This window comes from Leopardus geoffroyi, chromosome B1 (assembly GCF_018350155.1).
Source record: "Leopardus geoffroyi isolate Oge1 chromosome B1, O.geoffroyi_Oge1_pat1.0, whole genome shotgun sequence".
In the NCBI taxonomy this organism is placed as follows: Eukaryota; Metazoa; Chordata; class Mammalia; order Carnivora; family Felidae; genus Leopardus; species Leopardus geoffroyi.
The window spans coordinates 135,862,914-135,881,867 of NC_059327.1; the positions used below are offsets into that span (position 1 = coordinate 135,862,914).

At 35.9% G+C, this 18,954-nt stretch overlaps 1 protein-coding gene across 14 annotated transcripts in view; it reads left to right on the forward strand.

The window, feature by feature from the left end:
• WDFY3 (WD repeat and FYVE domain containing 3) overlaps window positions 1-18,954 on the forward strand; it is a 279,628-nt gene that overhangs the window by 186,469 nt on the left and 74,205 nt on the right. For 10 of the 14 annotated variants that reach the window (XM_045473462.1, XM_045473464.1, XM_045473463.1 and 7 more), the window contains 9 exons: window positions 2,769-2,842; window positions 2,930-3,091; window positions 4,509-4,603; window positions 8,380-8,500; window positions 8,729-8,946; window positions 12,404-12,639; window positions 14,073-14,207; window positions 16,662-16,850; window positions 18,202-18,435. In XM_045473462.1, coding sequence (XP_045329418.1) covers window positions 2,769-2,842; window positions 2,930-3,091; window positions 4,509-4,603; window positions 8,380-8,500; window positions 8,729-8,946; window positions 12,404-12,639; window positions 14,073-14,207; window positions 16,662-16,850; window positions 18,202-18,435 — 1,464 coding nt within the window. The remainder of the gene's footprint in view (window positions 1-2,768; window positions 2,843-2,929; window positions 3,092-4,508; window positions 4,604-8,379; window positions 8,501-8,728; window positions 8,947-12,403; window positions 12,640-14,072; window positions 14,208-16,661; window positions 16,851-18,201; window positions 18,436-18,954) is intronic. The other 4 variants (XM_045473466.1, XM_045473471.1, XM_045473473.1 and 1 more) reach the window with 2 other exon arrangements.

An 18,954-nucleotide genomic window follows, 5' to 3' on the forward strand; every position in this document is an offset into this window, starting at 1 on the left:
AAATCAGCCCTCTTCTTCTTCCCTGTTTATAAACAGTCTGAAATTAAGTCCTATAGACTGTACTTCCATATTTCATGTAGTTGACCCGTTTGTTTCTACTTTGACATCCTAGTCTAAGCCCTAATCAACTCCTCTTACCTACTAGGATAACTATCACTTCTTTCCCCCTTTCCTCAGCCTGTCCATAGATCTTTTGACCTCATTCTTTCTGAGGCATAATCATATCACTTCTTCAGAAACTTGCAGTGATTTCCCTTCCAACACAATAAAGTATACATTTCTCAACCCGATATTTAAAACTATAATACACAAACCTCTCATTCTTTTAGAAAATACCTACTGAGCATCTTTGAGCCGGGCATTGTGTTAGGTGCTAATGATGTGAAAATAAAAGATAGAGTCCTTGCCTCCAGGCATTTAGTCCATTAGAAGAGAAAAGCAAATAAATAGACGATTAAAAACTTGTGAAAGCACAGAGGTAAAGGTATGCAGAGAGAACTCTGGTAGTACTAAGGAGACCTACCTAATGAAGCCCGGCTTGTTTTCATCTGGTAACTGATAGGTTTAAATCATGGGTTACTTTTAGTTTTAAGTATCTGATTAAAATCTTATAATACAAACATCAGAAATTTAGTTGTTTGACAAGTTTTTGGCTTCATTTTAAATTACCTTGCACACTTTATGGCATCATATAGCGTTCCTAATTACTGCAAGCCATAATCGTCTATAATACTTAATTCATCCTATTTTTAAAACAGCATTTGACAGATAAAAGTAAAGTACTGGTGATAGAATATAGGCATTTTCTTTTTTAGTGGTTGTTCTAGAATTTATAATAGACCTCTATAATGATTCAGTCTGTCTTCAAAGTATATTATACCACTTTACCTAGAGTGTAGAAACCTTGCAAAGATACACTTCCATTTCTCTCCTTCTGTCCTTTGTGCTCTTATTGTCCAGCATTTTACTTCTATATGTTTATGGATCTCCACAATACTTTCTGTATTATTTTTGCTTAAATAGTTATCTTTTAAAGACATTCACAAATTCTTTTATACATAATTACTTACATATATAATATTTGTGGCATTTTTTTCCTTTGTATAGACCCAGATTTCCATCTTATATAATTCTTCTAAATGAGAAACTTCCTTTAACATTTTTCATAGTGCCTACTAGCTTTAAATTCTCCGTCTAAAAAAGTCATTATTTTTTCTTTTTTTGAAAGGTATTTTTGCATAGAATAGAATTCTAGTAACCTGTTCAAAATTCTTTTTATACCTTAAAGATGTCAGTCACTCCATTGTTTTTTTTTATATTTCTTCTGCTTGGAGTCTGTTGACTTTTAGATCTGTGAGTTTGTCATTTTTATCAAATTCAAAATTTTTTAGCCATTATTTTTCCAGCTATTTTTCCTTGTGCCCTCCCCACCACCTTTTCTGGACTCCAATTACATATGTGATAGATTACTTGGTATTTTTCTGCAAGCCTCTAATGCTCTATCTAGTAATTTCTTTTTCATTCTTTTTCTCATGCTCGATTTTGAGTTGTGTCTTCAAGCTCACTGATTTATTTTCTTCAGTGTCCAATCTGCTGTTAGTTCCATCCAGTATGTTTTTTATTTTAAATATTTTACTTCTCATCTGTAGAAGTTCATTTTGCATCTTTGGTTCTTTTCTGTTTCTCCTTCCCGTATTCAGATTTTTGGTGACATTCTTTAGCATGTGGAGCCTATTTTTTTATTTATTTTTTTTAAAGTTTATTTATTTATTCTGAGAGAAAGTGAGCTGGAACGGGGGAGGGGCAGAGAGCTGGGGAGAGAAAGAGAACCCCAAGCAGGCTCCACACTGTCAGTGCAGAGTCTGACGCACTTGAACCCATGAGCCACAAGATCACAACCTGAGCCAAAATCAGGAGTCAGAGGCTTAACTGACTGAGCCACTCAGGTGCCCTTGGAGCATATTTTTAATAGCTTTTTTAAAGTCCTAATAATCTAACATCTGTCATTTCTGGGCTATATGTAATAATTGATTTTTCTCCTACTTATGTGTCCTATTTTCCTTTTTCTTTGCATACTTGGTAATTTTTTATTGTATACTGAATTTTACATCATTAAGTGCTAGACTTCGTTGTTTTCCCTTATAAAAGTATTGAACTTTGCTCTGGCATTGTAGTTATCTTTTTGATGCACACTATTACGATTTGTTAGGGTGGCCCTAGAGTTACCTTTAGTCTAGCACGAATACTCAGTTTTTCACTTCTAAGGCCTCTACCTAACTCCCCATGTATTATGAAATCTACCCACTCTTTGGTGGGAGTGCAAACTAGTCTCAGACCTTTGTTAAGTTCCAGGAATTGTTTGGTGTACAGTTCTGCAGTGGTTATTTCCAATTTTGGACCCCACATGAGATTTCGGTCACTTAGTCTTTGTGTTCAATGCACAGCATTCAGTATTCATTCTTTCCTGTATGTTGTGTTCAGTATTCAGTAATAATATTCAGTCACTGATTTCCATATAAGCTTTCTATAGATCTTGCCTTTCCAGTTGTTTAGGAGGGTAATTCCATAGCAATTAATCCTTTATGAAGAGAACCAGAAGTCTTCTGTACAGTTTCATAGGGCTTCACCAAATAAAAATTTATAAGGTGGTTATAGTCAGTTATATAAGTGAAATAAGTTCTATGTGCTGCATTTATGTTTGTTGGATAGTCATTTGGGTATTTCTTAGCCCTAAATATACCAACCACTCTTCCTTCTTTTTATTGTAGGTTTGGCTCCATGCACCGTATGAACTTCATCTTTCCTTATTTGAACACTTTATTGAGCTGCTCACTGAGTCCAGGTATTAGTTAATATCTGGTGTAGTTTATTTTTCAATTATAGAAGAGATGATAAGCACAGACCATATGAAGTCTTCTTTCTCTTATAGTGAAGCTTCAAAGAATGCCAAATTAATGAGGGAATTCCAGCTAATCCCCAAGTTGCTCCTGACTCTTCGAGATATGTCTTTATCCCAGCCTACCATTGCTGCCATTAGTAATGTGCTGAGCTTCTTACTGCAAGGTTTTCCCAACAGCAATGATCTGCTCAGGTAGTGACAACTTCTGCATCTGTCTGTTTATTAACTAAAAGTACCAATGAGATTAAAATGAATGAGACGAAATTGGTTCTTAGGCCTGTGTGATACCTATAATGTTAACATTCAAGATATTTGTAAGCACAAAAAATATTCCTTTGCCTTTATAAAGCAAAACCAGTTGTTGTCATTAGTGAACGAGAAAATATGTAGGACTGAGCCCAGTGAGAGTTTGTCCTGGACATAAAAGTGTTCAGTATAGGAATGTTTGGTACATCTTCCCTAAGCCCTACTACTTCTCAAGTGTATGTGCACAAGTGTGCACATGTGCATGTGCACACACACACACACACACACACACACACCCTGTAGCAGGCATGTCATCTCTTTTATATATTTATTTTCTATCACCCAGACAGATGGTGATATTTTATTTTTGTATATTTCAAACCTTTTATATGATGTATTATTTTGCTGCTAATGAGAAATGGCTTAAGGCATATTTATGGATTATCTGTAGAATAGTTTTACTCACCACCTGGTAATTCCCATCTTAGCCAAAAATGGAAGGAAAAAGCTGTCTAACCAAAGTATTTTCCGAATAGAGAATTGTTTAAACTCAGTTTGACTGTTTTCATGTAATCAACCAGGTATCACAGGTGAAAATCAGAGTGACTGATTAGAGTATTCCCAGTAGACTAGTCTCTGATTTGTGTAGCATGTAAATCACTCACTTTGATATTCATTTACCTTGAAGACATTTTTGTAACTTGGCAAAAGATTTAAAACTGGAGTTTAAAAATTATTTTGGAGATAATTGTTTATTGCCATTTAACAACATTTATTTAAATCTAGATTTAAATAGTTCCATTCTGGAACTCTTAATGATCACTTTGTTAAAATTATCCCTGAAACCTATCAAGTTTTTTATTTTTCTCTACTTTACAGATTAAGAAATTAAAACCCAGAGAAGTTAAGCTACTTGCCTCAAGTAACAAGATTAAAAACTGATAGAGCCAAGATTTTAACATTACCTATGTTTCCAAAACCCAGGTTCTTGTCTACTAGGCTACAGTTGATCCACATAGATAATGTTAGGACTTTATTTATTTATTTATTTTATTTTTTTAGGACATTTTAATTTGGATCATACTGTTTGGTTCTCAAAGTGCATTAAAGGGTTAGTACATTAAAGGACTCATATTTCTGGGGGAATATATTTTTGCCTATTTTAAAACATTGTTACAGGTAATGTTAATTGAGATGGTCCTAGGGGAAGTAAACCAAATGCAATCACCTAAAGGTCTGTAAGAGATTATTTAAAACAAGGAGTACTACTTTTTCATTTCTTTGTGTTTTCTTTCTTTATATTTTTGTTTTTTTCAGGCAGAAAAAAATCTAAAATCTGTAACTTTTTTTCTTATATTTAAAGGTTTGGCCAGTTTATTTCTTCTACTTTACCAACGTTTGCAGTTTGTGAGAAATTTGTAGTTATGGAAATAAACAATGAAGAGAAGCTTGATACTGGTGAGCTAAGTCTGGGGCTTGAAAAGTAATTACCACGCCCGTTTTCTGGCACAATTTAGAATTACATATGATGCTATTATATTACTTTTCTCCTTACATTGCTTTCTCTGGTCTTTCGCAGTTGTCTTTAAGCCTGTACAATATGCAGAACTACAAAATTACCTATGGAATGTAATAGGGTGTGGATTTTACTTTAAAACCAAAATCTTCCCTGGAGGTGGGTGGGGAGATGGGGAAATAACAGGGATAAAGAGCATACTTACCTTGACAAGCATGGAGAAATGTATAGAACGGTTGAGTCATTGTCCACCTGAAACTGATACAACACTGGATGTTAATTATACATGAATTAAAAACAGTCTTAAAGCAGTGAAAAAAGAAAAGTCACGGAGATGAAAGGTACAGCATAAGGGAATATAGTCAGTGGTATTATAATAGTGTTGTGTGGTGACAGATGGTAGGTACACTTGTGAGCATAGCATAACATACAGAGTTGTCAAATCACTGTAAAAACAAACTTAAAAATAGAATATATTAATTAAATCTTTCATATTCTTAGAGGATTCATAGCAGTGTTCCTTTAAATAGCAAACTCTTCTGTGTGACTTTTTTTTTTTTTAAGTTTATTTATTTATTTTGAGAGAGAGAGCGGGGACAAGGCAGAGTGAAAGGGGGAGAGAGGATCCCAAGCAGGCTCCTTGCTGTCAGCACAGAGCTGGATGCGGGTCTCAAACTCTCAAAATGTGAGATCATGACCTGAGCCAAAATCAAGAGTTGGATTCTTAGCTGACTGAGCTCCCTAGGAGCCTCAACTCTGTGATCTTTGAGCATTAATTGACTTTTTAAAATTTATGTACATTTCTTTAGAAACACAGACACTTGCTAGTGTGAATTATATGTATATAACTATTATTTTTGTCTTCCTGTTAAAGGTTTAGTAGTCACTTAGAAAAAAACATTTTACTTAGAATCTTTTATGTAAATATAAAATGAAAGTAGTTTCGTAAGTTGCGGGATTTGGGGTCCATGACAACCATTTTTTTTTTTAATTTGGTGCATGTTTTTTATTCATATATGTTCTTCATGTGGTGCACGTTTTTCCCCCCTTGTTCTGTATTTTTCCTGTTATATATTCTAGGATAGGAGATTTGTTTGGAAAGCATTGAAAGAACCTTTTATTTTTACTTACTTTTAGGTTAATTTAAGTCACCTCTTAACCCAGTGTGGGGCTCAAACTCACAACCCCAAGAACCAGAGTCACTTGCTCTTCTCACTGAGCAGCCAGGCACTCCAGAAGAACCTTTTAGGTTGACTTATAATTAAATTCACAATATCTTATATTTGTCAGCATTACTTACATTATTACCTGTAATGTTACATTGTTCCAAAATCGTATCACATAAATGACTTCCCTTACGCCACTATCCACCTGGGCAGGGGAGAAAAATACTGTTGAGTCAGTGCCTCACAAAGGTGTTCTCCTCCATGTTGGCTATACCGCCTGGCGCACAGCCTCTGCAATGCTTCATGAATAAGAAGAGAAGTGTTCTAATCATGTTTTTCAAAAGAGAAACTAAGATTTGAGAGGCTGAATGATTTGCTGCAGATGCTAACAGAACATAAGGTTGCTGATGACCACTCATCTACTGCCTCATTTGGAACAATGTTGATGTTTCTTTGGTAAAGCGAATTAGCAGGGGATGAGAAGCATAAGATAAAATCAATGAATAACACTTACTGAGTGCTTAATGTCTGCCAGGTACTATTTAAGTGCTTTTTATATTCCTGTAACAATTCTATGAAATAGGTATTATTGCTCTCCTAGTTTTACAAGGGGAGAAACTGAGGCCTAGAAAGATGAGTAAAAGACATTTACCTGAGATCATACTACTTCCATTTGAACCCAGGCAATCCAGACCAACATTGTAAGCTTTTTTTAACCACTACATTTTTCTTTCATATGCACAGATTATATCTTAGCTCTGAATTAATACAAGCCAAGTAAACAGATATTATTGAAAGTACTTTAAAAATCTTTGGAAATATATAACACTTGTTTCAAGTATAAAAAGATGTGAGACAAATATTTCTCTAGTCTCCATATTTCTTGCTAGTTGTTGAATTCAATTAGCACAACTAGTGTAAAATTTCCTTTGAGAAGAGTACAGTAGTGGGGATGTATAAATTAGCAAATTTTTCTGTTGATACGCCAAGTTCATTAGTATTCTCATCACTTCATTGCCATTTGAAATAATAGAGAAAGTCAGAAGCACACGGTTGGTCTTGTTAGTATATGACATTTATTGTTTATTTGATATGAACTGAAGATTACATTAACTATAATATAATGTTCCAAATAAAACCATAGTTTTTTCTTTGAAGTAGTTTATATAGCATTCAGGATACACCTACAAAAAATAAAATGGTTTGAATAATGCTGAAGAGCAATATAATAATCAGTGCAGAATAAAATAGCATAAAAGGGTAGTGCACTGTGGAATAAAGCATCAGTCGGAGTGGAAACAACTTAAGCTGGAAGTTCAGAGTTTATTGTTTTAAACTGTATTTGAAAATTAAGAGAAGCAAAACTGACAGAAAACTAGATATAAATCTAAGGAGAATTTTTCATTTCTGTTGGATCACCATTTTCCTGAAAAGAAGTAATTGAAAAGGAAATAATTGAAAGGAAGTGATTCTTATCTCAATTTGGGTTGTATGGTATGTTTTCAACAAAGCAATTTATCAAATACCAGTCTTCCCTCTTAGAAGGGAAGGGAATCTTGAGTTCCCCTAGGTAAGCTTGAGGCATCCTTACCAATGTTTAAGGCACAAAATTAGCATTTTAAAAGGTAATGTTTAAAGGCAAAAAGTGTCTCTTGCCCAAACAAGTAAAAGCATATAACTAATGTAGCCCGAACTTCAATTCTGGAATAAAGGAAGGCCTGGGGACTGTGATTTACCAGCCCATAGCCCATCAGTGTCCCGGCTGGGCCCAGAAGGCCGCACCATGCCATTGAGAACCATAAGCTTTCTGTCTCCCTCCCTTGCTTTTCCAGTTTCTCTTGTACACTTGTGTGCCTTTGCCTTTCTTGTACACTTGTGTGCCTTTGCTTTCTCTTGTACACTTGTGTGCCTGTGTATTTAATTCAAAGTCTCCTTTATTACAGTTACTGAATAGTTTATGCTTCCTGTTTTTCATTTTTAAATTTGGTAAATTTAACTATATATATCCTTCAAAATGAAACTGGAAATTAAGGATTTGGATTGTTGCTTTTATTCACGTGACTAATTTCCCCTCTGTTGGTGGTGGTGGAGAAATATTAATGTAAGAAAAGATTTACAGTCTTTTATTACTTGTTTAGATAATGTCAAATATAAATGAACAATTTTCAGGATTCTAAAGTACTCCTAGAGAAAATGTTTTCTTTTTTTTTTTTAAGTTTATTTTTGAGAGAGAGAAAAAATACAGTATGCAGGTGGGGGAGGGGTGGAGAGAGGGGGAGACACAGAATCCAAAGCAGGTTCCAGGCTCTGAGCTGTCAGCACAGAGCCCCACATGGGGCTCGAACCCACGAACTGCCAGATCATGACCTGAGCCAAAGTCAGACACTTAACCAACTGAGCCTCCCTTTAAAATTTTTTTTTAAAGTTTATTTATTTTTGGAGAAAATGTTTTCTAAAAGGTGTAATTTTCAGTGAGATTTCTTAGAACAGTGTTATATATTTTATATTGGTTTATCTACTAAGGCAATTTAATGTATATATTTTCATTGTAGGAACTGAAGAAGACTTTGGAGGTCTTGTATCTGCTAATCTTATACTTTTGAGGAACAGACTTCTAGATATCTTGCTAAAACTAGTTTATACATCTAAAGAAAAGACAAGCATTAATTTGCAGTAAGTAAGATCTTTTTAGAATTGATGGTACCAGTGGTTATCACTAGTTAATCCATAGTAGACAATAGCAAGAATTGCTACTTTTAATAGATCTTTTGAACTTTGCAATTTATAGTATCTTGAGAACAAAACCTAGTCTTACTTATGTATGTTTTTAAATTAGAAATCCTAACACTTGAAATTAATGTTCTGTTTTTTTCTTCTTCTTAATTATCTACCTTTACACAGAGCTTGTGAAGAACTGGTTAGGACACTGGGCTTCGACTGGATTATGATGTTTATGGAAGAACACTTGCACTCCACCACAGTTACAGCAGCCATGAGGATTCTTGTCGTGCTGCTGAGTAATCAGTCCATTCTCATCAAGTTTAAGGAAGGACTCAGCGGTGGAGGGTGGCTGGAACAGACAGATTCTGTCTTAACTAATAAGATCGGAACTGTATTAGGTATGGGACTTTTACCATCAGCTGCTATAAAATAAGCTGTTGTACTTTGTTTTTAAATCTTGTGAAAGCTTACAGTCCTCAGTTCATCTGACAACCATTAAGAGTCATGAATTTGAATGAATGAATGAACAGCTTAGAAAGTTTCAAATTTTGCATTTTTAAGTGCAAATCAAGCTGAAGTTAGGATATTCAAGATGTGAAAACTCAAGGGAATTCCTTATCATCTTTTTGTTGTATACTTCCCTTTCTTATGTATAAGTAAGTAATTAGCAAATCATCCAAACTCAGTTAATAATAATCAGTATTTTGAGTGCTTGTTCTGTGCCAGTTACTAAACATTTTCATTTTCACGGTTGTCCTATGAGGTATAAATGCTATCATAGCGATTTTACTTATGAGAAAACCAAGCATAGGTATGAAGTCACTTGTCAGCTAAGTGTCAACATTTGTATCCAGGTCGATTAGATCAAAAGCCCATGCTTTTAACCGTTTTATGATATTGCCTCTCAAAGATTTAATTAGCTCGAGGTTTCAGCCAAGTTTCCTTATTCTCTGCTTGCTAGTTCTGTGCTATTTTCAATGTGGGACTGAGCATTTAAGTAATATTAGAAAATTACAGTTTCCTATGTTAGATTCATTTGAGCAGCTATATTTCTATTCATATTAGTGTTCTCATTTTAGAAAATATATATTTAAAATAATGTTTTTATTGAAAACCATAGTCATTCAATTCGTATTTTTTAAATTCTTGAAATATATATTTTAAAAACATTTGTCTTTATAATATTACATTTTAAAATCATATATAGTTATATTCTGGAATAAGCATAAAAAATACCTGTTTACCCTTATCAGGTGGGAAAATTAGGGATCCAAATTGAATATGTGATTTATCTGTAAAAAAAAAAAAAAAAAAGTAAAAGCATCAATACCTAAGTGATGCCTGCATCTGATTCATATGTCAAAGAAAATGATACAGGACTGAGTTTACAACATAAGATTATTTTACTGTTATTTCACATTGGAAAATGTCTTAAGAAACTTTGTAATGAAGAAAGGAATTTACGGTGAAATGATTGCTCGAGAAAATTGATGGCTTTGAAATATATATTCGACATTATCATTATAGACACTTTCATGGTTTAAAAACAATGACTATTTTACATTGACTCTAGGGGAGGGATATAGCCTACAAATGTTATTGTTAGGAACAGTTTGGTAGCAAGACACTGCACTCGTTGACCTTAATGATAGCTACTAAGAGAGCAAGCAATGGAAGGCACAGCAGAATGTGAGTTCTGTGGAGTATGAGAGTTTCAAACACTAACAGAGAGCACCACTTCCCACTGAAGGCCAAAAACCACAGTAGTAACACCTGAGGTTTATATAGCACATTGTGCTTTACAAAATTCTTTAACATGTTTCATCTCTTTTGAGCTTCATGATTATGGAGTCAGGTGTATATTTTATGGATTTGTTATACTTCATATGAAATAAAGCTAGTAAGTAAGACTTAAGGAATAATTTCTCTAATTAGGAAAGTAAGACTGTTACATGCATAAGGTTCCTGAGTCAGACAGTATTGGTGTCTGAGTAACCGTCTTCTAAGTGTTAGTCCTGTTCTTTTGTCTGTAGTATCAGAAAAAGGTGCCTTTTCTATATCTGGCCTGACTTCATGCCTTGGAATTTGTCTTCTTTTATACCTGCTTACAAATTGCATATGCTCTTCTCGTTCTCAGAGCGAAATCTAGGAACTTAAGTGTAATTTAAATTTGGTTCAATTTAACTAAATTTTCCCTGAATACTTGTGTGATCACACACATATAGGTGTATGTATTACAGATATGTGTCCTATCATTTGATTCTGTTTCTGTCTGATGTGATGAGCAACCTAATGTCTTTGTTTTATTCACATTTGGTAGTTTTGTCAAATTTTTTTATAAAAACACCTTCCACATAGCTGTAATTTGAATCTAAATTAATGTTTAATTGTTAATAACATGTTAAGTATTCCTTAAGATTAATTATAGGGAAAAATAGGCAAATGAATGTTGGTATTGGTTTTCATTTAGGACCTGCAGTTTATTCAAAATTTATTTTCCTATTTAATGTATAAAATACCACTTTATGTCTTCTGACTTCTTAAAGCTCAAGACTTTTTTATACTGGTGATTTCATTGAGAATTCACTATAGGCAAAAATCACCAGCGGCCGGGTCTTTCAGAAATGTGGCAGTGTCATTAAGAAGACCAGGGGACACTGTGTAACTTCACAGGCTCTAAAACAGACATCAGCTCAAATCCTAGCAGCGGCAATCTTCAACTTTGTGATTTTGAACAAATTGCATATTTTTCGTGTTATAGAAAGGATAAGATTAATCTCTGACTCACATGTTCATTGTGAGAAATGAGATGATATGGGAAAGAGGTCGGTAAATTGCTATACAATTTTTTAATTAGACGAACATTAGAAGATTAATTCACAACACATGAAGCAGTTGGTTAGGATGAAATTATTAAAAAGCTAGCTGGATGCAAATGTCTCTTTTATTATTTTAAATAGTAGCAAGTTACATGCTTACTTCATCCTAGAAAAAAGAAATTGGAAGGAAAAAATGAATATTCACTTGAAATACAGATTGCTCCAGAGTAGAAATCAATCCTTCATCTCTTGGTTGCCCTTCACACAAGTTTTACACTGAAACTGACCAACGTTTATTCTGTTCGGAGCACTGTGCTAGATTTGGGGAGGGAGAAGAACTAACTATTGGAGTTGTGTTCTGATGAGTTATGTTATGGAGGGAGCAAGATTGCTAGAAAGGCTCATGCTGCATAAGCCACGTCCGCAAGCCCTGACCCCGTCCTGGTAGAGCTGTGTTTCTGGGAAGAATTCTGCATAGACAGCCACAGTCCAGGAGTGCTGGGGAACTTCCGAACGGAATTACAGATCAGCTTGCTTATTTATTCTGTCTTGTCTCAAAACTTGTAGATGACTTAAAGTTAACTAGGTTAATATGATCTTCAGGACAAATGACCTATATTAACTGAATATAGTTCATTATAATTATATGCTAAATATAGCAGTTTTAGTTTTTTAAGGTACATTTTTGTAGCATCCTAACTTTGACTCTATTTTGAATTTTACTTTCTTCTTAGGGAAATGTTAGAGCTCGTTTGAGGTCCTTCTTTTAATGAGTGGAATTTATATTCTCTCTTGTATCCAATTGTCTCAGCTATTTTTCAAGACCTGTGTTCTAATAGACAGGCTTGCTGAAATCAGAGATAGTAAAGTCAACTTGTAACTGGAAGATTAATTCAACAGTGGAGTAGTTAATTGCCTTTATTAACATGAATACTCTGGATAGAAATGTCACATATACTGAATTACTCCTTTCTTTGTTAATACAGCACGGCAGTCGATTACTGATTACTTACTGTTACCTTTCCTCTCCTCTTAGGATTCAACGTGGGCAGGAGTGCTGGCGGGCGATCGACAGTCAGGGAGATTAACCGTGATGCTTGTCATTTTCCTGGTTTCCCAGTTCTTCAGTCCTTCCTTCCTAAACACACTAATGTCCCTGCTCTCTACTTTCTCCTCATGGCACTGTTTCTGCAGCAGCCAGTTAGTGAGCTGCCTGAGAACCTGCAGGTCAGTGTGCCTGTCATCAGCAGCCGGTGTAAGCAGGGTTGCCAGGTAGGAATTATCTAGTAAGGTGGAAGTGTGATTATACATGCCGCAAAACCCCCACAGGGTGATGATGGGCTGCTCACAATAAAACCAAAGGGATTCCATTCCTTTCTCACATGTAGGATTTGGTTTGGGACAGAAAAATATGAAGCTACCATAGAAAACTTTAGCAAAAAGAAGTCCTTTTTTCCCTCTGTGGTCTTTTTTTTTTTTTTTTTTTTAAATGATTACTCTCTATTCCATATGCATAAAGACTTTGGATGGTATTTTAAATGGAGATCTGAAGAATTCGAGTTCTGTGATGTTATCTAGAAGTATAATGTCATTTCTATAGAATTAAAAATAAAGAGAGCAGTTTATGTGCCGTGAGTTTACTGGATAGGATTCTTAGTGCAAATTCTGATTACAAAAATGTTTTTAATTTCTTAATGATAGATAACGTCCACAATAGGAAAACACTGAGACTTTACTTGAATCCTAACTGAAGACTGTTGTGGACTGTTGTGTAGCTTTGGTTTGTGATGCTGCAAAGACTTGGAAATTTAGTTTTAAACTCAACTGTACTTCTGTCATAACTCCCAAGTGCTAAATCAAATGATTCTAGTAATTGACAAAACCTTTTAAACAAAAAATGTGTACCCTTATATTAAGTCAGAATACGGATTCGGGCTTAACAGAGTTTGGTTGGTTATGTAATTTTTCAAAATAAGCATGACACCATAGTCATGAAGTATTATATAAAACTCTATGAATAAGTCTCCTAAACTGATTTTTATTTTGTGAAATATTACCTGTATGTGAATTAGAACATTGCCAAAAGAGGGAGGGGGGAAGTTCTGTGTGCTTTTTTTTTAAAAGATCCTGCTTAAAATCATTAGTGGTAGAATGTCATCTCCTAGCTAATTAGCATGTGTTTTCTTTCTGTTTGTTTTCATTGGAGGAAAAAAAATAGAAAACATTGTTTTCTATTAACATGGGTACGGAAGCCAGAATGATACATAGTATTCACTCTTCTTTATAAATGTAAAAATTTACAAACTTTTAAATTTTTTTTTTTCAACGTTTATTTATTTTTGGGACAGAGAGAGACAGAGCATGAACGGGGGAGGGTCAGAAAGAGAGGGAGACACAGAATCGGAAACAGGCTCCAGGCTCTGAGCCATCAGCCCAGAGCCTGACACGGGGCTCGAACTCACGGACCGCGAGCTCGTGACCTGGCTGAAGTCGGACGCTTAACCGACTGCGCCACCCAGGCGCCCCAAACAAACTTTTAAAATTTAGAGGAGGGAGGAGTGCTACATCTCTATCCCTCTCCATCATTGCTCACCTTGAAAAAAACTAATCAGTCTCAAAGAAGTTTTAGAATATTAGAACTTGTGAGGGTCTCTAGCTGAAAACAATGGACAGTGGCTAATCTTCATTCATTTTGACCTCTACAGTTTGATTTAGATTCTATTTGGACATTTATCTTTGGAGTTCCTGCCTCAAGTGGAACTGTGGTCTCCTCTATCCATAACGTGTGCACAGAAGCTGCTTTTTTATTATTGGGGATGCTCCGAAGCATGCTGAATTCAGTAAGTTTACAGAGATACTTAAACCTGTTGGTCGTTCCTCCTGCCTGTGATACATTTTTATCAATAGGGGAATCCTTAGATAACATGGCTGTTTATTTATTACACAGTCTCTCCTTTTAGTTATCTCTACTGTAGGGACTCACTGTGCAGTTGATTAGACCATGATCTCTGGAGCCCTGTCTGGCTTCAAATCCCATACCTGGTACTTAAGACATGCTAACCTCTGTGTCTCAGGTTCCTCATGTATAAAATGCTGGTGATAACAGAACTTACCTGTTAGGATTGCTGTGAGGATTTAATGAGGCGTTAATATATACACAAAGCACTGATAAAAGAGTGCCTGGTACATAGTGTTTTGTAAGTGTTCATGGATATTATCAGTGTTATATATATTCTAACATATATGTGTATATATATAATAAATATACATTAATAGTATATGTCATTGCAATAATATGTTACTTGAACTTTGAAAATCACCTTCATTTAAAGGTTAAAAATGTCAGCACTGGTTTTATTTTGTATTCGTTTTTGTTCTAATTATTTCCAACTTGGATATGAAAGATTGAAAGAGTAAGTGACAAGATGTATGTTCCTGTTTCTTTTATAGGAACGCTGTGAGTAACGACTTAATTTGTTTACACAATTTAAGATCACATTGTAAGAGGAATTACTAGCCCTCTTTGGATCACACGTACCGACAAACCTAATTTTAGTCAAAACTATTCTTATGTCATCTTAGAAAAGAACATTACTATTGTATTAATTTAGAATGTTTGGGGCTCTTGTTTTAGTTCCTTTTTATAAACAAATACAAAAATCTAAGTTAAAAAAGTCACTCTCTGGGCAACTAGCAAAAGATAGGTATTGTTTCCATATATCCTTTTTCCCTTTTTATCATCATCGTTATTGTTGTTGTATTGCTCCGAAGGAAAAACACACTCTGTGTGTCTCCTCTACTCTCAATATTCTGCTACCTCACTACTTCACATCTGACACTTCTGGTCACCGACTGTGCGGTGGGTTTTGCCACGCTAGCTGCATGTCCCACAGCTTAGTTCAGTTCTGACGCGGTCTACCTGGAGACAGCGTCAGATCCCACAAGTTAAGGGCTCAGTCCCACACAACTGCCCCCCGCCACCACGTCAGGTACCAGTCACAAGTCCATGTTGTTACCTGTGCTTCTGCTCTATTCGCTGTAAATTGGAGGTTCCCACGACTTGGGAAAACATCTTACTTCCTAGATTGCCAGTTTATTATACAAGGATGTGCCTCAGGAACAGCCATTGGAGGGGCTGCAGAGGGTAGGGTGTGGAGAAGGGCACAGAGCTCCCATGCCCTCTCTACCTGCTGTTCTCCCAGCACCTCTGTGTGTTCACCAAGCCAGAAGCTCTCCAGACCCTGTCCTTTAGGGTTTTTATTCAGGCTTCATTACATCGACATGATTGAACCATTGGCCATTAGTGATTGAGCTCAATCTCCACACCCTCTCTCCTTCCTAAAAGTTAGAGGGTACAGGGCTTTAGTACAGCGATGAAAGTTTCAGTCCTCTATTCATGTGGTTGTTTCCCTGCCAAGCCTCCATCTTTAGGGGCTTTCCAAAAATCTTATCATTAACATTAACTCAGATGTGGTTGAAAGGGGTTTGTTATGATTTTTTTTTTTTAATATTTATTTATTTTGAGAGACAGCATGCACGAGCTGGGGAGGGGCAGAGAGAGGGAGAAAGGGAACCTTAAGCAGGCTCTGCACTGTTAATGCAGAGCCTGTTGTGGGGCTCGATCCCACTAACTGTGAGATCATGACCTGAGCCAAAATCAAGAGTCGGACTCTCAACAGACTGAGCCACCTAGACACCCCAAGGGGTTTGTTGTAATTAACAAAAGACACCTTCATGGCTTTTCTCACTTAGGACATTCCAAAGGTTTTAGTAGCTCTGTGCCAAGAATAAGATGGGACAAAGACCCAAGTATATATTTTGTATTATAAATCATAATATCATGGTTGCATAATGGCTCCAAGCATTGTTGTTGTCATTTTACATATGACAGTGTGAGGTTCAGAAAGGTGAGGTAACTTCCCCATCTTTCGTGTTACTCCTAACATAATGGCAGCATGATGGAGGATAGGACAGCTTTGTGGATAACACAGCCACTATTGGCACCAACTGTTCTCATGGTGATAATGATAAATAGTCAAAACCACTGACTCAAGTTACTGAGCTATGACTATGCCAGTGAACAAACGTCCTGTCAGTTTCTAGGAGTACTGTGACTGTTTTAGCTTACTTCTAGATGTGTTGATGGATATTTGCTCATGAATGTGGTTCATAAGCATTGTGAACCATTACCATGTCCAGCGTTAGAAAAGAAGTTGAGTAATGGATTTTTTAAAGTGATTTGTAGCAGTGTCAGTTTTTCTAACGTATTATTTCTTTTCTTGTCCCCATGACAGCCTTGGCAATCAGAAGAAGAGGGGTCTTGGCTCCGGGAATACCCCGTGACCCTGATGCAGTTCTTTAGATACTTATATCACAACGTTCCTGACCTGGCCTCCATGTGGATGAGCCCTGACTTCCTGTGTGCATTAGCAGCCACCGTCTTCCCCTTCAATATCCGTCCTTACTCAGAGATGGTAGGAAAGGTGGGGGGAACGTCTACCTGGGATTAGTCTGCTCCAGTGGTTGGCAGGGGTTTCCTGCCATCTTTTCAGCTTCTGACCAAGTTAGTTTCCTAACTTTCTACCTCACCTCTTACATTATTCTCTGGTGTCTGCTCCCCACACTCTCCTTCTGCTTTCCTCTAAAATAGCAGTGAACTCTACTTCTGGTTTTATTTACCATATTCTCGTAAGTCTCTGGTTAATCACTTCCCTCTCTGAGTCACTGTGGACCCATTTCTTGCTTTACATGCTGAAAGCTGTGTCATGCAATGTCGTAGCCAAGTTACAGAACTCCGGTCAGAGTGAACTTAACCTCTGCTTTCTTTACCTCAGGAATTCAGCATCTCCTGGATTTAGTCTTTACAAATTAATTATAGGATTGACTGTTTTTATACAAAAATGAAATCTGTGTTTGTCTTTTCATTCAACTTTTATTTTTTATATTCTGTAGTAATAACAAATTATTAGAATATAATTGTAGGTAGTACAGGTACTTCTTTTGTCCTTTAAAACAAAGCCCTAAAGACAGTATTCCCTATACTTCAGAATTTCATGTTTTCTCTTAATTCTACCACTTATTCTGGGACCTGGAATAAACTACCTTCTTCCTACTACCCTTTCTTCATGTATAAAGGTGGAAACATTCATTATAAAACTGTAGGGGATTTTAGGAAGAAAGACAAGTAAAGCACATGATCTTAATACCCTGGCTTGTTTGTAATTTTAAAATCCTCATGTTTTGGTAAAAACAGACCTTTAGTATTATCTCAATGTCTTTTCCTTGTCAGCAGCTTATCATCTGTCTTTTGGTCCTTTTTTTTGTTTTGTTTTGTTTTTTCACTTGGCTCCAAACTGGCTTTGGTTATGTTGTTGTTTTGTTTATTTATCTGTTTTTTTTTTTTTAATTTGCAAAAATAGATCAGCTCTTAGATGCCACCCTTGGGCCAGATCTTAATGTGAAATTCTGTGACATTGACTTCTCCATAGGTATATTTCAATACGCAAATATAGTCATTCTCATCATTTCAATTATTTTAAGTGCAGTTATCCATAGTAGAGATAAAATTCAACATAAAACAGATACACGGGTAGTGGCTGGTCACTTTAATATTAGAAAGAGCATGTGTTAAGTACACATACATATAGTTCCCAGTTACTACCTTGAAGTGATAGTCAAATAAGCAGTGAAGTAATGTATTAAATAGCCTAGTAGGAGGTAAATATTGAAGGAAAATACTCTTGCTGCTATAATTTGGATTTTAGGAAACATGGAAGTGAAAATATCACATAAAATCAAATATGACTCGTGTGTATTTCCACTCGATTTTACCAGGTGACTGATCTTGATGATGAAGTTGGATCTCCAGCAGAAGAATTTAAAGCCTTTGCAGCAGACACAGGGATGAACAGAAGCCAGTCAGAGTACTGCAATGTGGGCACGAAGACGTATCTGACCAATCACCCAGCTAAAAAGTTTGTTTTTGACTTCATGCGGGTCTTAATAATAGACAATCTCTGTCTTACTCCTGCCAGCAAGCAGACTCCGCTAATTGATCTTTTGTTGGAGGTAAGAACAAAAAAATGCATTTACATGTCTTTTGCTCAGTTTTTATAATTAGAACATTAATAACCAAGCATATTTTATGCCAGATACCTTTCAGATTTCAAATTCTTTTGGTTATGCAGGCAGAACATATCATGGACTATGGGAATTTTTTATCCCAGACATGCTATATACCCTAGCAATTTGTTTCTCTACTTTCTGTTCCCTCCCATAAGCATGTCCCTAATTCAAACCTTTCTTATCCTTTCCTGACCAGGAATTGACAGACTTTTTCTGTGAAGGGCCAAATAGTAAATGTTTCAAGCTTTGCAGGCTATACAATCTCTGTTAAAACTGTTCCAGTATATCATTGTAGCTAGGAAGCAGCCATAGACAATACATAAATGAATGAGCATGGCTGTGTTTCAATAAAACTTGGTCTGCAAAGACAGACATGGGCTGGATTTGGCCCATGGCCCTTAGTGTGCCAGCACCTTCTCTCACATACTCTAACACTTAGAGTGTCATTGTCTCCTCAGTGTG